At 36.7% G+C, this 17,985-nt stretch overlaps 1 protein-coding gene and 2 pseudogenes across 2 annotated transcripts; 2 read left to right on the top strand and 1 right to left on the bottom strand.

Annotated features, from left to right (window-relative positions):
• Window positions 1-3,411: 3,411 nt before the first annotated feature.
• On the bottom strand, window positions 3,412-5,334 carry LOC143529982 (alkane hydroxylase MAH1 pseudogene; annotated as a pseudogene).
• A 3,531-nt stretch (window positions 5,335-8,865) lies between these two features.
• LOC143529980 (AT-hook motif nuclear-localized protein 10-like) lies at window positions 8,866-11,536 on the top strand. Its single transcript, XM_077025641.1, has 5 exons — window positions 8,866-9,310; window positions 10,009-10,058; window positions 10,145-10,276; window positions 10,388-10,549; window positions 11,261-11,536. The coding sequence occupies exons 1-5, from the start codon at window positions 8,866-8,868 to the stop codon at window positions 11,486-11,488; spliced, it is 1,017 nt and encodes a 338-aa protein (XP_076881756.1). The 3' UTR covers window positions 11,489-11,536.
• Window positions 11,537-14,166: 2,630 nt separating this feature from the next.
• Window positions 14,167-17,248, top strand: LOC143529947 (putative pentatricopeptide repeat-containing protein At3g11460, mitochondrial pseudogene; annotated as a pseudogene). Its single transcript, XR_013134759.1, has 2 exons — window positions 14,167-16,292; window positions 16,658-17,248. The product of XR_013134759.1 is annotated as a putative pentatricopeptide repeat-containing protein At3g11460, mitochondrial pseudogene (transcript).
• Window positions 17,249-17,985: the final 737 nt, after the last annotated feature.

Genomic DNA, 17,985 nt, shown 5'->3' with positions numbered 1-17,985 from the left:
ACTTGAACGTGGAAACACCCATTCCAAAGGGATAATTATTTTTTATTATATATATATATATATATATATTATTTTTTATTATGTGGAAGTACCATTTTGAAATCAATAAAAAAACTCAGAAGCCATCGGCATATAAGTTATATAGCCACCTTTTGTCTCGAACGTCTTTTGCATGACAAACTTGAACGTGGAAACACCCATTCCGAAGGGATAATTATTTTTTATTATATATATATATATATTATTTTTTATTATGTGGAAGTACCATTTTGAAATCAATAAAAAAACTCAGAAGCCATCGGCATATAAGTTATATAGCCACCTTTTGTCTCGAACGTCTTTTGCATGACAAACTTGAACGTGGAAACACCCATTCCGAAGGGATAATTATTTTTTATTATATATATATATATTATTTTTTATTATGTGGAAGTACCATTTTGAAATCAATAAAAAAACTCAGAAGCCATCGGCATATAAGTTATATAGCCACCTTTTGTCTCGAACGTCTTTTGCATGACAAACTTGAACGTGGAAACACCCATTCCGAAGGGATAATTATTTTTTATTATATATATATATATATTATTTTTTATTATGTGGAAGTACCATTTTGAAATCAATAAAAAAACTCAGAAGCCATCGGCATATAAGTTATATAGCCACCTTTTGTCTCGAACGTCTTTTGCATGACAAACTTGAACGTGGAAACACCCATTCCGAAGGGATAATTATTTTTTATTATATATATATATATATATATATATATATATTACTTTTTATTATGTGGAAGTACCATTTTGAAATCAATAAAAAAACTCAGAAGCCATCGGCATATAAGTTATATAGTCACCTTTTGTCTCGAACGTCTTTTGCATGACAAACTTGAACGTGGAAACACCCATTCCGAAGGGATAATTATTTTTTATTATATATATATATATATATTATTTTTTATTATGTGGAAGTACCATTTTGAAATCAATAAAAAAACTCAGAAGCAATCGGCATATAAGTTATATAGCCACCTTTTGTCTCGAACGTCTTTTGCATGACAAACTTGAACGTGGAAACACTCATTCCGTAGGGATAATTATTTTTTATTATATATATATATATTATTTTTTATTATATATATATATATATATATATGGGAAGTATAGAATGAAAACCCACTTGAGTTGTGAAAACCCGTGAAAACCCTATGTAACATCGTTTTTTTTGTTTTTTGTTTTTTTTGTTACACACGTAATATATGATGTAACATTTAATACAAAACATCGAAAACTAAAAAAAAGTGTTTTGCTATTTTTTAACATTTTTTTACTAATTTTTATATATGTTTTCAGGAGAGATAAAAAGTTATATTTACGTTTACATTTTTTATTCACTTTAATTATGGACCACAAGATTTAAACTTTAATTAAAAACATGTGGTGAAGAATAGGTTTCCAGAGTTTTCACAACTCAAGTGGGTTTTTATTTTAACCTTACCCTATATATATATATATATATATATATATATATATATATATAGGGAAAAGTTAACGTACAAATGAAATTAACATGCTAACTGTGAGAATCAAGTAGAGTAATTATGTAATAATGTAATTATATCATAGAGTAATTATGTAATTAATTACATGTAATTATGATGTAATTACATAATTACTCTAATTGTATATATAATTACTCTACTTGATTCTCACAATTAGTACTTTAATTTTATTTGTATTTGATTACCCTATATATATATATATATATATATTGAAGATTGAATAAATATATGGCTCTGGGTATATATATATAAACGAGTTGATCTGGTCAAACTCAAGAATGTGAGTCTTTAGATTGACTATATTTCTTATACTTCAAAATCTAAAAAACTTTACGCTTGTCACAACGCACGGTTGTGAGTAGCTAGCTATGATGCATGGAAACGGCAAGCACAGTTGAGTCCTAAGTGGCACGGGAATGGGTGCGGGACCAGGTTACGGAGACGTTACGGGTACAGGAAACGGCAAAAATCAAAATTCCAAGATACGGGTACGGCAACGGTACGGCAAAAAAAATATAAAAAAAATACAAATATATTAAACAAAGTCCAAAAAATATATATATTTGTTTAAGAATTGAATACGTTAGTTAAAATCTAGGGTTATAAATGAAATACAAACCTAGAGAGACTAGATTAAAAAAAATACCTTTTATGTAAATTTTAAAAGTTTTAGAGATTAGATGCATATAACTAAAAGATAAAGAGGTTAAATGTTAAAAAAACCTAAACTTAGTTTAAACCTAAAAACCTAAAATAAGTTAACAGCCGTCACATTCAGCCTGTATCTTTTTCCTACTACTCCGGCACCGGAATCTCCGCCGGAATTTGCTACAAGTTCGCTATCTGAATGATGAGTGATGAATATTGAATGTGTAAGTTGTAACGAGAAGCTAAAACCCTAAATATTATAGGAAACGTTTCGGAAATTTTGAGCACGCCGTACACAATTTTCGGAAACGGCCGGGAAACGTTTCGGCGGCGTTTCCGTCCCCGGCGCGTCCCCGGGACGGGGACTCCACATCAGTTGGCGTTTCGGTGCATCAGAGGTTGAGTCCCTGTCCCGTGGACGGCGTGGGGACAGATACGCCGGAGAAACACCGCCGAAACGTTTATTGGCCGCTTCTGAAAATCGGGGAGACGGTATAAGTTTCCGGGCTAGGGTACGGCGTAGTATAAGTTTTTGAAACGTTTCCTTAAAAATTTAGGGGTTTTTGATTAATTTTTTAAATTCCTAAAATAGTTTTATAAATAAATTATAATATATGGTGACGGCATGATTAAAACTAAAGTGAATCGTTGTATTATTTGTTTATCAATTCTCAAAATCACAATCAGTCCATAATCTTCTCATTATCAATTCTCAATATAAATTTATTTTGGACTTTGTTTACTATATTTGTATTTTTTTTTATTATTATTTTTTTTGTCGTACCCGTATCTTGAATTTTTAATTTTTGCTTTTTCCATACCCATAACGTCCCCATATCCTGGTCCAGTACTCGTTCCCGTGCTACTTAGGTAGCTAGTTTTACGTTAAGTGTCCAAATTTTCTATGAACTGTAGTTGAAGCTTAATGATGGCTGACTATATGGCTGCTCTCTATGACGGTAACATAAGCACAAATTAATTATTCATTCATATATATAAACGTCTTTACATTACTTCATTCCCATAACATTAGAGTTCAGGCCATAACTTTTTCCGTTACAAGAATACTTTTATATTACTTTCCACACTTTTATATTTCTATCTCGATGTTCTTCAGCATCTTATTATCAAATAGTATTGTGCTCACAACACAAAATAGAACAACATAAACTCAAAATAGATCTTTAATTAACTTGCATTCTTGTTCAGTTCACTTCAATTCGTTTAGTTAATCTCACCTTGAGACCATGCTTCATATGTAGTATAATAGCATTCGTCGGGACAACCTGATGACCTTCCACTAGATCTATGTGATAATGATATATGATTGCAGTTGCCACCATCTTCACTTGAGACAAAGCCATCTCCTTACCCACACAAGTCCTCGGACCAGCACCAAATGCCGCAAACTTGTAAGATGGCTCATGTTTGATTCCTCCTTGTTTAATAACCCACCTTTCAGGCTTAAACTCCATGCAGTCGTCACCCCATATCGATTTCATCCGTCCCATGGTATATCAAAGTAGAACAATTTTGGTGTTTTGGTTAACTTTGTGGCCACTTGGAAGGTTATCGGGTTCTAGTGGAACTTTAAGATTAAAAGGAACCGGAGGAAAGAGCCTTAAAGATTCACATAAAGCACCATGAAGGTAAACCATATTACCTAGCTCTTTGACATTCCATATCTTGCCCCCTTTGACATCCAAATGTTTGTGAATCTCTTCAAGAATCTTATGCTCAACTGTTGGGGCTTTTGTAAGATTATAAAAGAACCAAGAAAGCGTGCTGCTGATGGTATCCTTCCCTGCAACTATCAGATCTAATAAGATGTCTCTTAGAAATTGTGTAGGATTGCCAGAAGTGCCATTTTGAGCTTCCATTTCTCTCATGAGAGCTATGATTAATATGAACTTTTCATCTTGGTGGTCGCGGTTCATGTTATTGTGCTCCTTTTGTTTTTGTGCAACGCATTTGTATATGAATTGATCAAGGATTTTCCGTGCTTCACTAAACTTCTTCTCTTTCCCTATTCCAAGAAATTCTTGCAGTTTCCAAAGGCATGGGGGCGTAAGGTGCCGATACAAGAGGGCTTCTTCAACATCCAACAAGGCCTTTTGACACACGATATGAGGAAAATCTACAGACAAGCTTCCAGGGTCATTGTCGAATAGGACTGTGCATATGGTGTCAAATGTGAATCTCTGGAATATATCCTGTAAATCCATCTGTGCACCATGCCCACAAAGGGACTCTAGCACGAGTAGAAGCCCCTTTCCGACTTTGTTCCAGAGGATTGTTTTCAACATATTCTGAAATCCAACTTGTTTGACTGCAGACATGGTGATCTTACGGTTGATCTCCCATAGCTCACCTTCTGACTTGAGGATTCCATCTCCTAGAACATCAAAGATCTTACGAAAAGCGTCACCTTTTGGGTAGTTTCTGAAGTTTTTGCTAAGAATGTGGTTGATGTCTAAAGTATTTGTGGTAAAGAGCATGTCCATATGAGCAAAGAAAGGGCCTCTCCACATGAACGTGCCACATGTGTGCATTGCAACTTCGATCATGTGGTCATGAAGTCGGTGGAGATTGGGAAGGATCCCCGGTATCATGCCAAGAACAGGCCAATTTGTAGGGGCTATAGTAGTTTGTTTTTGAGATTTATATATACACATTACAAATAACAAGAGAATGAAAACTAAATAGAGAATGGTTGTGTATTCAAGGGAAGCCATGGACAGAAAGGTTTAAGAGAAGGAGAGTGTATGTTTGATAGTATCATTGTAACATGCTTGAAGCCCCTTTATGTAGGCACTCCTTTAAGGGAAGAAAATCAAAAGGCAGTTAGTATAATAGAGTAATTTGTATTAAGTGTTTATAATTACGAATTTTATTAAGCATATTGGCGAGATGATGTGCGAATAAAGCGTCTAATAATCTAGAACTAAATCCATGTTTTAGCGTTTAATTACTATGTGAAACATGTTACTCTGAGCATTCTTATATGTAGTGAATTAGCTTGGTATGTTTCGTTGCGAGTTACATGTGTTAAAACCTATCGTATCTAAACCTGATTGTGAGTTGTGACCGCTTGTTTCTTGTATTACGATTTCATATATCGTATTTTTCATGTTCATTAGTTTAATGCAAAATGTTTAAATCTCCATATAGTACAACAAATAACATTCACATCGTAAATACATATGTAACTAAGATTGAAAATCATGTACGAAAATACGTAACTAATATGTGTATAGCTGAAGACTATTGCAATGCAAATTGCAATGTTTGTAGACTAGTACTCCAATATGTTAATGTCAAATTAATTTTTAGCCTTTTCATATCATTAAAAATGTTTTTCCATTTTTGCTAATACCTATTCCTAACTGACCATAACTTTTCATGAAGTTTTCATTTCATTATTATGTGGGGGTCTCTTGTCATTAATACCAAATTTATTGTGATTAGTAAGTCAGTTGATAGTTACCTAAGTAGTGTAGATCATTAAACTGTTGCAAAAGTCCATTCCCAACCAAGTTCATGATAAGTCTTGTCCAACCATAGCTCAGTCCCACTGTTTTTTAAAACTGAAGTAAGGTAATGAACTAAGATTAAATCTAGGATGTTGGTCCTAAACCAGTCCTATATGAACATGCTTCTTAGGGTGGTGCCCAACCGCGTCTCGGGACCAATCTCAAAGATAATTACTTGACAATGTGCACATGTTTGTTAGGTAACTACCAGAGAGTCAGTATGTAGCAGAAACACAAACACATGCACACACGAACGAAAGCAATAAATAAGAGATACGAGATTTTGCGTGGTTTGGTCAAGGCAGACCTACATCCATGGGCTTCAACTAGAGGTATACTTTTACTAAGCACGGTACAAGTAGATTGCAATACATGACTATGATCTATATAGAGAACAATTAGGTTAAATGGCTTAGGGACCATTAAAACATCAAATGGGTCTTCCTCCACAATTCAACGGGCCGCCCCCATTTGTCTTCTAATTGTCAACTAACAAACCTGGCTCAAAGGCCTTCACTAATCCTAACAATCTCCCACTTGAAAGCCTTGCGATAAACTCCAGCCCGCCATTCAAGTACGTACAAAGCAACCCAGTCATCAGTAATACCAGTAATCTTCAATAACAAGTATTCCAAGCTTTCAGCTCCCATAAACAAGTTAAGACTTACCCCCTAGTTGCAGCAACGTCTGCAATATCAAGTACCAAAAGGGCCAGTTGAAGCTCCATTGAGCTCCAACTCATTAGCCAAAATTGATCCGTCCTTTATCTCAACCGATACACATGATCCACCAGATCCAGAGATAACCCGAGAACCACTACCGATCTCCCCATTCAACAAGAGTTCCCAGGAGATCGTCACAATGCATTCGTGTATTTAACGAACCTTTGACTCTGATGCCACTTGTTAGGTATCAATCAGAGTCGGTGTACATCGGAAACACAAACACGCACACACACACAAGTAAACGAAAGCAATAAATAAGAGACACGAGATTTTACATGGTTCGGTGAAGACGACCTACATCCATGGGCTGCAACTAGAGGTACTTTGTTTAAGCACGGTACAAGTAGATTGCAATGCATGACTATGATCTATATAGAGAACAATTAGGTTAAATGACTTAAGACCAAGAAAAAGAAAACGTCAAATAGGCCTTCCTCCAGAATTCAACGAGCCGCCCCCATTTGTCTTCTAATTCTCAACCAACGAACTTGGCCCAAAGCCTTCACTAATCCTAACAATGTTTTCATAGGAAATTCCCATTTTGGGTAAGAGTATTGCTTAAGTTCTCATTATATTGGAATACTTGGATTAGTAACCCAGGTTTGGTGTATTGATATAATTTGCAGTGTTCTTTGTTTGCTGCATGTTGCTAATGAGTTTAACAAAAATGCAGCCAAAAAGATGGTATGTGAAGTTATGAGGTTCATCCATTAAACTTCTCAAATTTATTGTTTTACCATGCATGCTAAGCATACCCCTTTTTGTTTAGTGACTTCAATGAAATATTTATTCACTTCGATTATCCAATGTAAGCTATGATCGTTTTCTTGTTAATATCTTAGTATTTACAAGTAATAAATTTAAAAAACGGTTGAGCAAAGAGTAGTGGTTATCTGAGTACCAGTATCTTCAAACAACATTAGTAGTGGTATTCGTTTTTATGGTTTTTGGTTTCAAGGTGTATAGCATAATGATCTCAAGGTGTTTGCTAAGATGGAGTCGTTCTCTAACGGAGTGTTTAAGTCACTTGGAAAAGAATAGTGTAATAATTTGTTGTTCAAAACAGACATCATGGGAGAAAACACCGTAGTTACTTTAAAGAAGTTTTAGGCGGTTGGACGGAGTCAAATTGTACGAACCTAACTTGTATTCTAAGATGCTTTCATGCTACCTCGGGCTTAAAGTCAATTTTCACAAAAATTAGTTGTACATACTAAATGTAGAGAATATCGATATAAGTGGCACAGCGAGTATCCTCCGGTACAACCTTGATAAGTTTTTATTTATCTACCTTGGTTTACCTATGTGTGTGTGTTGGGGGGGGGGGGGGTTGGAGGGGTGGATAGAAGAGATTTATAGTCGAGTTTTGAAACGAGAGGTTAATTGGGTTTTGTTAAAGATTAATTGTTTTCTTTGGCAAGCGTTTTTGTTTCGTATTCCTACTCGCTTGAATCTTGAAATGAGCGGTATCGGGTTAGCTATGGTGCGTTACGAGATATGTCTCAAGAGGGAGGAAAACTAAGCACACTTTTAAACTCATATAATTTTGCTTCTTTGATTTGGGTGCATATCTTTGGCTAGGTAATTTACCATATACATGTACTTTCGGTCATATTTGTGAGATAATGGGTCACCTTACCAAAATATGACTCTATAAAAATAACGAGGTGGCAATTTAATTAATTTTCACAACACTTTGGATTTTATAGAAATCCAAAAATGATGCGGTGTTTTATAATAGTTGGATTACCGACTACGGTTGCTAAAATGATGAGGGAAGTGAAGACAGTTCTTCTAGGTCAAAAACCGAGCCAAACTACCGAATTTGGAGTGCCAGAAACATATTAGATTTGCTTATGTTGAGTTCCTTGTTTTGATCTTTCCTTATGTTTATGCGTTTTTCTTCTATCTAGCTTCTTGCTAGTTTTAATTTCACCTTTAAAAAAAGTATAAAAAAAAAAGGTTTGTAAAACTGAAGTCAAGAAAAAGTGGATATATTTGAATTCCAGAAACCATCATCATCATAATAATAATAATAATAATAATAATAATAATTAATTAATAATAATAATAATAATTAATAATTAATGATAATAATAATAATAATATAATAATAAATAATAATAATAAAATGCCTGCAAACCCTTGAAATTGCTTCTTCTTCTTCTTCTTCTTCGTAAATCAATCGCTCCATAATTCCTTCACAATAATTCCTGAAATTTTTAATCGGTAAGAATTTTATATTTTCCCCAATTTTTTTTACATTTTTATTTCAATTTAATTTCGCTTGATTTATTCAAAAACAAGTTTCAATTTTGAATTCGTTGCTATTAGGGTTTTATTCAGGTTTCCAATCCACTTAATTTGAGGGAAATTTGTAATTTTTTATCAGTTAATTCAAATGAACGGATCTGAATCTGGAGGAATATTCCGGCAACCAATGCCGCCGGTAACCTCGCCGCCGCCGCCCAATAGGTACCCTCCCGGCGTCACCGGTGTTTACGGCGCCGCCGGCGGTGGTGTTGGCAGTGGCGGTGGCGGTGGTGATGTAGGGTTCCGGCAGAATATTAATATCAACGAGCGCGGTGCGGGCGTAACGATGATGAAAAGGAGGGGGAGGCCGAGGAAGTACGGGCCGGACGGGTCTATGTCGCCGCCAGGTGTTAGTGCGAGTGCGTTGAATGGTGGGTTTGAAATGCAGCAGCCACGTTCGGATGCGGTTCCGCCTATTGTTGTGGCGCCGGTTAGTTCGGTTCCGATGGAGGAAGGGTTCGGATCGGTGAAGAGGGCGAGGGGTAGACCTCCGGGTTCGTTAAACAAGAAACCTAAACAGGAAACATATGTAGGTAATTGATTTGCAAATCCCTGCTTTTAGTTACACTTTTAAGGATATATTTGCTCATAAAGTTGGAATCTTTTGTTGGTAATTTATGCTTTCGGATAAAAAAAAGTGTGTGTATAAAGATCGGGTATTTGACAGTTGAAGTGATGCAAATTTATTGTTGTGTGCATAATTTTGTGTTAACCATGTGATGGTGGAACATGGCTTGTTTTTTTCGTGTTTTTGTTGGACTTGTTTGGTGGGCTTTGGTTTTAGTCAGGGAGCGTTTGGTTCATAGAATGTTTTGAAGGAATCATAATCTGTTTTCTAACTAAACATCAAATTCAATGAACCAAATCCGGCTTTAGTGTTATTGTTTGGCTCGACTATATGCGATGTTTATCATGATATCATCTATTCTAATTTGTGGTTGGGCCACATTTAGTTGACTCTTGTTTTACATTTAGTTGACTCTTGTTTTAGTAGTTGATTGCAGGCTTGCAGCTTAGAATTTAGATTCATGTGAGTTTTGTACAAGATCTTTAGTAGTTATAGAGTTTGATTTTTTATATAGTTTTGCATAATGTAGTTGTCGTTGGTCACTTATGTTGCTATTGAAATTTATGTGGAGCTTGATATCGAATCATCGGTTACTGAAAAGTAGATGACAAAAATTGTTTTTCTTTTATCTTATGTTAATGAAAAAGCTTATTATTGTAGGAGCAGCTGGATTTGGTTACACTCCACATATCATTGTGGTGCAGCAGGGAGAGGTTAGATTTTCAAAGTTTCCACTAATCAATTATGTGCAGTTTAAAATTTCTTGAATAACCATGTTTCAAATTCTATGTTTTTTCAGGATGTTTTAAACAAGATCATGTCATTTTCTCAGACTGGACCAAGGGCAGTATGCATCATGTCTGGGACAGGCGTTGTTAGTAATGTAACACTTCGCCAGGCTGCAATTTCAGGTGGAACCGCAACATATGAGGTGTGTCTGATTTTTTTGTCTAATTTTTGTTTGATGATATTATAAATAATTTAGACTAAGTTTCATAATGTGCAAATCTGATAGACTGATAATATCTTTAAAATGATTCAGGGGAGATTTGACATATTGTCACTTTCGGGCTCGTTTGTGCCAACAGAGGTGCACGGTCAGCGCACCCGGACCGGTGGACTAAGCATCACGTTGTCCGGATCAGGTGATCAGGTTTTTGGTGGTGTTGTAGCTGGACTCTTGATTGCTGCAAGTCCTGTTCAGGTATTCCCTAATTTCTTAACTGTTTTTATGTGTTGACAAAGTCAACATGGTCAAAGTTTGGAAGTGTTGGCTGCCACTTTAGAGGTGTAAACAAGCCAAGCCACTCGTGAGCTGCTCGATATCCCTGAAAGCTAGAATCAAGCTGAGCTTGATAGAGCTAAAAATAAGCTTGGTTAATAAGCAAGCGCACGTTCGAGCCTATAAATAACCCGAGCATCACTTGCTGCTTGAGTTGGCTAGCGAGCTTGGTGAGCCTATTGCTATATAAGATTCATATCATGTATTAAATATGTACTTTTATAACTATTATTATGTATAAAATTATTCCAAGTATAACTAAACAGTATATATTAATTAATCAATAATGAGCAGAGCTCGAGCTTGAAAAACTGCTCACGAGCCAAGCTCTAGCTCGAGTTCAAGTAAGTTAAACGAACTGAACTCAAGCCTAGTTGAGTTTGGGCTTGCTGAGCTCGTTTACACCCCTAGGGTCATGTCATCATTTTGAGCAGGTAACAAGGCCAGATAACCCTAAGCCAAAATCAAAACTTTTAAAAGTTGATTGCAAGTAAATTAAAATCTTTTTAAATCTTGTTCTGCAGGCTGTTAATAAAGTTTTGTGTAATGACAATTTTACCCTTTTCTTCCTAAAAGATGACGGTTATCTCATGGTGATGAAAGTTAACATTTTGTTTGAATCTTGTGCTGCAGGTTGTAGTTGGAACTTTTCTTCCGGAAAACCGTAAAGAACCTCTATCGGCTAACCATGTTGACCCATCGAGTGTCGCACCAAAGGTCACACCGGCTACCCACAGCATGGGACCGAGCAGCCCAGTGTCTCATGGAACCCTGAGTAAGTCATCAGGTGGGTCTGAGAGTCCATTGAACAGGGGTAATGAAAGTAGGCCTCAGAGTATGGCATGGATGCCATGGAAATGATCCTTTTTGTAGGTTTTAAGAGTTTATGGACTAGTGGCTGAGGGTATTATTAGTTGTAACTTTTGTTTAGCCTTGTGTCATTGTGTGTAATCTTTGACCAAACAAATAACATTGTTTTTTTTTCTTGGGCCTCACTAATGTTGTAGTGATTAACCAAAGCAAATACCAGACAATAAGGTCAGCTGAATATGTTTTGTTTGTGTAGTTAGGTATATGCTGGTGATTTTACTACTATCAAGTAGGGATTAGCTTGGTACTGAAAATCGCAAATTCTTGGTACTGGGACGGTACCGGTATTGAAGGTAAAAATTCGGGAAATACCGATACCGTACCGATCCTGAAACGAAACTCAAAACTTTGGTACTGATTCGGTACCAAATCGGTACCGATTTCGGTACCAAATCGGTACCGATACTGAAATTGCTCATCCCTACTATCAAGGGTATGATGTGATTACATTTGCAAATGAGTTGAAATTGTATTAAAGTTAAATTACCATACAAGTGAGTAGGCCTGGCAAGCGGGTCAAGTCATAGAAGTTGGGGTTAAAACAGGTCGATTTAGAAAATGGGAATTTTGGTTTGGGTCGGAATGAGTTAAATTTAGGGGTGGCAATCTTGATCCAAACCATTTTAAATGGGTCAATTTGGGTTGTTTTAAAAATCATATGGGTTGGTTTGGGTCATAGATTTTAATAAGATGGGTCAAAATGGTCACTTAAAATTCCACCTTCTTATTTTCGGGTCAAAATGGGTCAAAAAATTTAGATAAATGGGTCCATTTGGGTTAGTGTTTTAAGGAAATGTGGCAAGCTTGGGTTGAAACGGGTTTTGGATTGGAATGAGTTCGGTTTAGGTTTCGAGCCGACATGAGCTTTCGCACTGGACGGGTTGGGTTTTGGTATCCTTTGTTTCTTTTTGGTCGGTTTCGGAGCACTGGACGGGTTGGGTTTCGGTTTCCTTTGTTTGTTTTTTGTCAGTTTCGGATTCGTTTTCGGCTTTTTGTTTCATTCTTGTCTGTTATTTCAGTTTCATTTCTGTTCTGTTTCGGTTTTTAGTTTCGTTTAGGTCGATTTTTTCGGTTTTGATTAATTCGGTTTGTTTTTTGTTTATGTTTCGTTTCCGTCGGCTTTCGGTTTCAGTTCATTTTTTTAAGAACGAGGACAACGGCGCAAACGTTTTAATTTTTTTACATTTTTCGTTTTTTATTTATATTTTGAGTTATGATTTTTTTTATTAATTTTTTAGAATTATTTTGGGAGGGGTTTTTTATTAACAATAAAAACTCCTCCCAAAAAAATTCAAAAAAATTAATAAAAAAATCATAACTCAAAATATAAATCAAAAACAAAAAATGTAAAAAAACTAAAACGTTTGCTTCTTTACCCTCGTTTAAAAAAAAACCGATCCGACCCGTTTTGACCCGTTCCGACCTTGACCCATTCCGACCCGGACCCGTTCTGACCCAAACCTTTTGACCCTAACCCGTTCCGACCCGAACCAAAACAACCCTTTTTTTAGTTGACCCATTCCGACCCTAACCCGTTTCGACCCAACCCAACCCATTTGCCACCCCTAGTTAAATTCAAAAAAGGTTTGCTTCGGCGTTCTGATCTTTTGGTTTTCTTGAACTTTATATTCATTCTTTGTATACGAGGATTAACTAACCAAAGTAAACACATTAAAGGGTTGTTTGGTTCTCTTAATGATTCCATTAAGAAGCTACATCTAAACCAGTCAAAGATAAAATGTGCTTAGTATCTTAATGGTTAAGGGAGCCACTAAATGGGTAAGAACGATTCATGTATTACCTCTTAATCGGTAAGGTCTCTTAAATACTTCAATATAAGACTGAAAGTTATTATCTTTGATCTCAGCCTATTCATTGATTTTGACTGAAAGAAATACACCGTCTTTTTATTCGTATGAAAAATAACACTAGTCCATTCTTTCCTGTTTATACATAGTTGAGGGGTCCTTGAATTTAGTGTCTTCAAGAATTCACTTGAAGCCAAAGGAAAATAATGGAGTTTAATGGAGTTTCAATTAATGGAGTTTCAACAATAAGTGATCATACTCAGATTTTAGTGTCTTCAAGAATTCACTTGAAGCCAAAGGAAAATAAGAATATAGATTGATATAAGTTATGAGATGTAGAGCATATACTCCATAGAAAAATCTTGTTTCATATATTATGTGTGCATGTAAAACTGAAATTATGCATTAAAGTTTGGTCTAATTAATCTTAATTAATTGCTAGTCCTCACCTCACCGTCAGACCAGGGCTGTTCACGAGTCAATGATACTAAAAAATTGAAGGAATAAGAAAAAATTAAAATGATTTAAAAAATTATATACTTATAGTTTATGCATGTTGTCTACATATTTATATATTTCTTTATATATAAAATAAATTAAAAATATTCGAGTCGAACAGGACCGAATCGAGCAGACATTTGTTCGTTGCTTGGCTCGTTTACAGATGGAACCGAGCAGAGCTACTCATTTACAATCGAGCAAAAAAACAAGCGAGCATTTTCCGAACAAACAGCGAGCCAGTTCGAGCGACGAACGGCATGGACAGCACCACGCCCCACTAGCGACCAGATGTTTACAGCATTGATCAAATGAAGCCGAAAACCCACACGCATTCAAATTTAACCTTCACCAGACTCTCTCATGATCTCCATCTTCTCAACCCCATGTCGTCTCTCAATCCACTTAACCCATCGCCTATTATCAACCCATCAACAATCATACATGGAACTATCTCAACACTTCTACGAGACCATGAAACAATGCGTCAATCTTCACTCCAAACCCTTAGCTCAAGGACTCCATTGCCAACTAATCAAAACAGGGTTACACGTTTCAACTTTTATCCAAAACAATTTAATCAACATGTACTCCGGCTGCGGGTTGATTGATGAAGCTGCATTGGTGTTTAACATGACTGAGTTGAAAAATGTGTTTACTTGGAACACAATGGTTGATGGGTTGATGAGTTCTGGCCAGGTTGTGGATGCACAGAAGGTGTTCGACGAAATGCCTCAAAGAGATGTTGTGTCGTGGAACTCGATGATGTCGGGTTATTATCGAAATGGGTTGGTAGAGAAGACCGTTGAGGTTTTCGTTTTGATGGTTAGGCGGTTTGAATGTCTGCCGGATGCGTATTCGTTTAGTTGTGTGATGAAGGCTTGTGGTAGTGTTGGTGATGTTAAGTTGGGTTTGCAGGTTCATGGTTTGGCTCAAAAGTTTGAGTTTTTAGGTGATGATTCGGTTGAGTCTTCGATTGTTGATATGTATATAAAGTGTGATAAACCAGATATCGCTGAATCTGTTTTCTTGAAGATACGAAACCCGAATATGTTTTCGTGGAACTCCATGATTTACGGTTACTCAAAACTATACGGTGCTCAACATGCCTTGAGACTGTTTGATGAAATGCCTAAAAGAGACGTCGTGTCTTGGAACATGATCATTTCAATATTATCTAAGCACGGAAATGTCACGAAAACACTTGAGATGTTCATCGAGATGTGTCGTCAAGGTTTCCGACCGAATTCGATGACATACGCGAGTGTCCTGAGTGCTTCGACTAGCGTGTGTGACCTTACGTGGGGGGCCCACTTACACGCACGGATCATCCGACTGCAACAACCCATCGACGCGTATGTTGGCAGTGGCTTAATCGACTTGTATGCTAAGTGTGCACGCTTCGGAAACGCGCGTGAAATATTTAAACAAATAAAAGAACACAACATAGTATCATGGACTTCGTTAATAGGCGGTGCGGTGCATAGTGGCAACGAAGTTGAGGCGTTTTCGTTGTTTAAACAGATGAAAAGCGTACCCATGGCCTCTGATCAGTTCACTATAGCAACTGTTCTAGGAGCTTGTTGCGTGTTAAAAGATATAAACCTTGGAACCCAAATCCACGCATATTCAATCCGAATTGGTTTGGACCCGTTAATCCCCGTAGCTAATGCGCTAATCGCAATGTATGCTAAATGTGACAACATTCAGAGTGCAGTTAACGCGTTTGAATCGATGTCACATAAAGATATTATATCATGGACAACGATGATCACGTCGTTCTCTCAAAACAGAGACGTTAAAAAAGCTCGAGAATATTTCGATGAAATGCCCGAACGGAACGTGGTATCGTGGAACTCATTGTTAGCAGGCTATGTTAATCATGGGTTTTGGGAAGATGGTTTAAAACTCTATGTGTTAATGAGACAACACGGAATCAAACCCGATTATATTACGTTTGTAAGTTCGATCGGCGTGTGTGCAAACGCAGCCGTGTTAAAACTCGGTTCCCAAATCATTTGCCAAGCGGAAAAATTCGGGTTCGGTTCTGATGTTTCGGTTAAAAACAGTATTATAACAATGTATTCGAAATGCGGACGTATTAATGAAGCGGAACGAGCGTTCAATTCGATAAATACGAAAAACTTGATTTCGTGGAACGCGATGATGGCGGGTTACGCACAAAGAGGTGATGGGAATCGAGTGATAGACACGTTTGAGAAAATGCTCGGGTCGGGTATGGCTCCGGACCATATAAGTTATGTGTCTGTTCTGTCGGGTTGCAGCCACTCGGGTTTGGTATCGGAAGGTCACCGTTACTTTGATATGTTGGTTAATGTTCATAATATTATCCCGACATGTGAGCATTACGCGTGCATGGTGGATTTACTTGGGCGCGCAGGACTCATTATAGACGCGAAAGATTTAATCGATAGCATGCCAATGGAACCGAACGCTGCGGTTTGGGGAGCTTTGCTCGGCGCTTGCAGGTAGGGTGTTCATCGGTTGGTTTTATTTGTTAATGATTTTTATTCGGTCATAACTGAAAACCAAACCGAACGAAATAACCGAGTAAGAGATTCGATTAAGCTACAATGGCCCGTATTGGATTCTGTTTATGTTCCGAGCAACAACGCATTCAAAATAAAACATACAAAGCCCAAAAATAGTCATAAGTATATAAAAATAGCAAACCGAAAAAAAAACGGGTATTCGGTTAAACAGAATAAACCGAATTAAATCAACTGCATAACCAATAACCAAGCCGAATAACCGAATAAGAATTCGGTTTTTGGTTTGGGTTCGGTCCGGTTTAATCAGTTTCTAACTGAATAATGAACAACTCTATTTGTAGGATTCATGGCGATTCAACAATGGCGGAAACCGCTTTGAAGAATCTTGTTGAGTTGGATGCAGAAGATTCTGGGAGCTATGTTCTGTTAGCGAATCTTTATACAGATTCCGGGAATCTGGAGAGTGTTAGTAACGTAAGGCGGGTTATGAAAGATAAAGGAATAAGAAAGAATCCAGGCTGTAGTTGGATTGAAGTGGATAACCGGGTTCATGTTTTTACTGTTAATGATACTAACCATCCTAGGATTAATGACGTTTACAACGCGTTAAAGGATATTATTAGGAAGATAGAAGAGACAGGAATGTATGTTAAGGAAGACGGTTTTGTTAATAAGGATACCGCGTATCATAGTGAGAAACTCGCGTTGGCGTTCGGGTTGATGAGTTTGCAGGCTTGGATGCCTGTTTATATAATGAAGAATCTGAGAATATGTGATGATTGTCATTTGGTTATGAAGTTGGTGTCTCGTGTTACCTCGAGAGAACTTGTGGTTCGCGATGCGAATCGGTTTCATCATTTTAAGGACGGGCGTTGCTCGTGTCGGGATTACTGGTAATTCGTTTTGGTCATCGTGAGAACTTGTTACTGTAAACTCAAGGGCCGCGGCAGGTCCTGTGAATCAACCATTTTGAAGGCCTTTTCATTTATTAGTTAGACCAACCGTAGTCACAATGTGGGAAACGCCACCACCTCCCATCACATTGGACGGTTTCTCCCCTTGGCCCCATTAGTTTCTTCAACCGGCTTTTTCTCCACAACGTTGGGAGAGTTTTTGAATGCCAAAGCCCCCAAGATGTTGAGGAGGGCGGTGCTCTCTGGCATTTTGGGCCAAAATGCCAGCCACAGCTTACCACTACGCACGGTCTTACAACGTGGGTTTTATTTATTTGTTTAGCTCATTCTTGTGGACTTGTTTTTTTTATTTTTTATTTTTTATTTTTTTTACTACAAAGAGAATCTAAAGTTAGCATTTAAAAATCAAGTAGCCTTAAAAGGGTCTTATTCAAATTAACAATAATTGAACAGTTAACAAAAATTGACTGAAGAGGTTTTTACTTAATGATCTACAAATTTTTAATTATCTGTTTATAATAAAATCTTTACAAATCATAAAACTATAAAAACTAGAAAATGTTATAGTGCTGATAATCCTTGAATAACTAGTTTAAATGATTAGGTTAATAGGTTAAAACTATAAAAACTATAAAATGTTAGAACCATTAATTTGACTTTCAATCATACGCCCTTACTTCCTCCCAATAATATAATAGACCATAGCTTAGCTTCAATTGGAAAAAGTGAAATTAATTTTAGGGTTTAGAGTTTCT

The sequence above is a fragment of the Bidens hawaiensis genome, unplaced genomic scaffold (genome assembly GCF_021521415.1).
Source record: "Bidens hawaiensis isolate Kalapana, Puna unplaced genomic scaffold, B.hawaiensis_p1.1 tig00008796_1, whole genome shotgun sequence".
Taxonomy (NCBI): domain Eukaryota; kingdom Viridiplantae; phylum Streptophyta; class Magnoliopsida; order Asterales; family Asteraceae; genus Bidens; species Bidens hawaiensis.
This window is presented reverse-complemented; position numbering and strand designations above follow the sequence as displayed.

Coding starts and splice junctions, on each gene's coding strand:
- LOC143529980 (XM_077025641.1), top strand. CDS start 8,866: ATGAACGGATCTGAATCTGGAGGAATATTCCGGCAACCAATGCCGCCG. Junction 10,059..10,144: donor TTGTGGTGCAGCAGGGAGAG/GTTAGATTTTCA, acceptor ATGTTTTTTCAG/GATGTTTTAAACAAGATCAT. Junction 10,277..10,387: donor GTGGAACCGCAACATATGAG/GTGTGTCTGATT, acceptor AAAATGATTCAG/GGGAGATTTGACATATTGTC.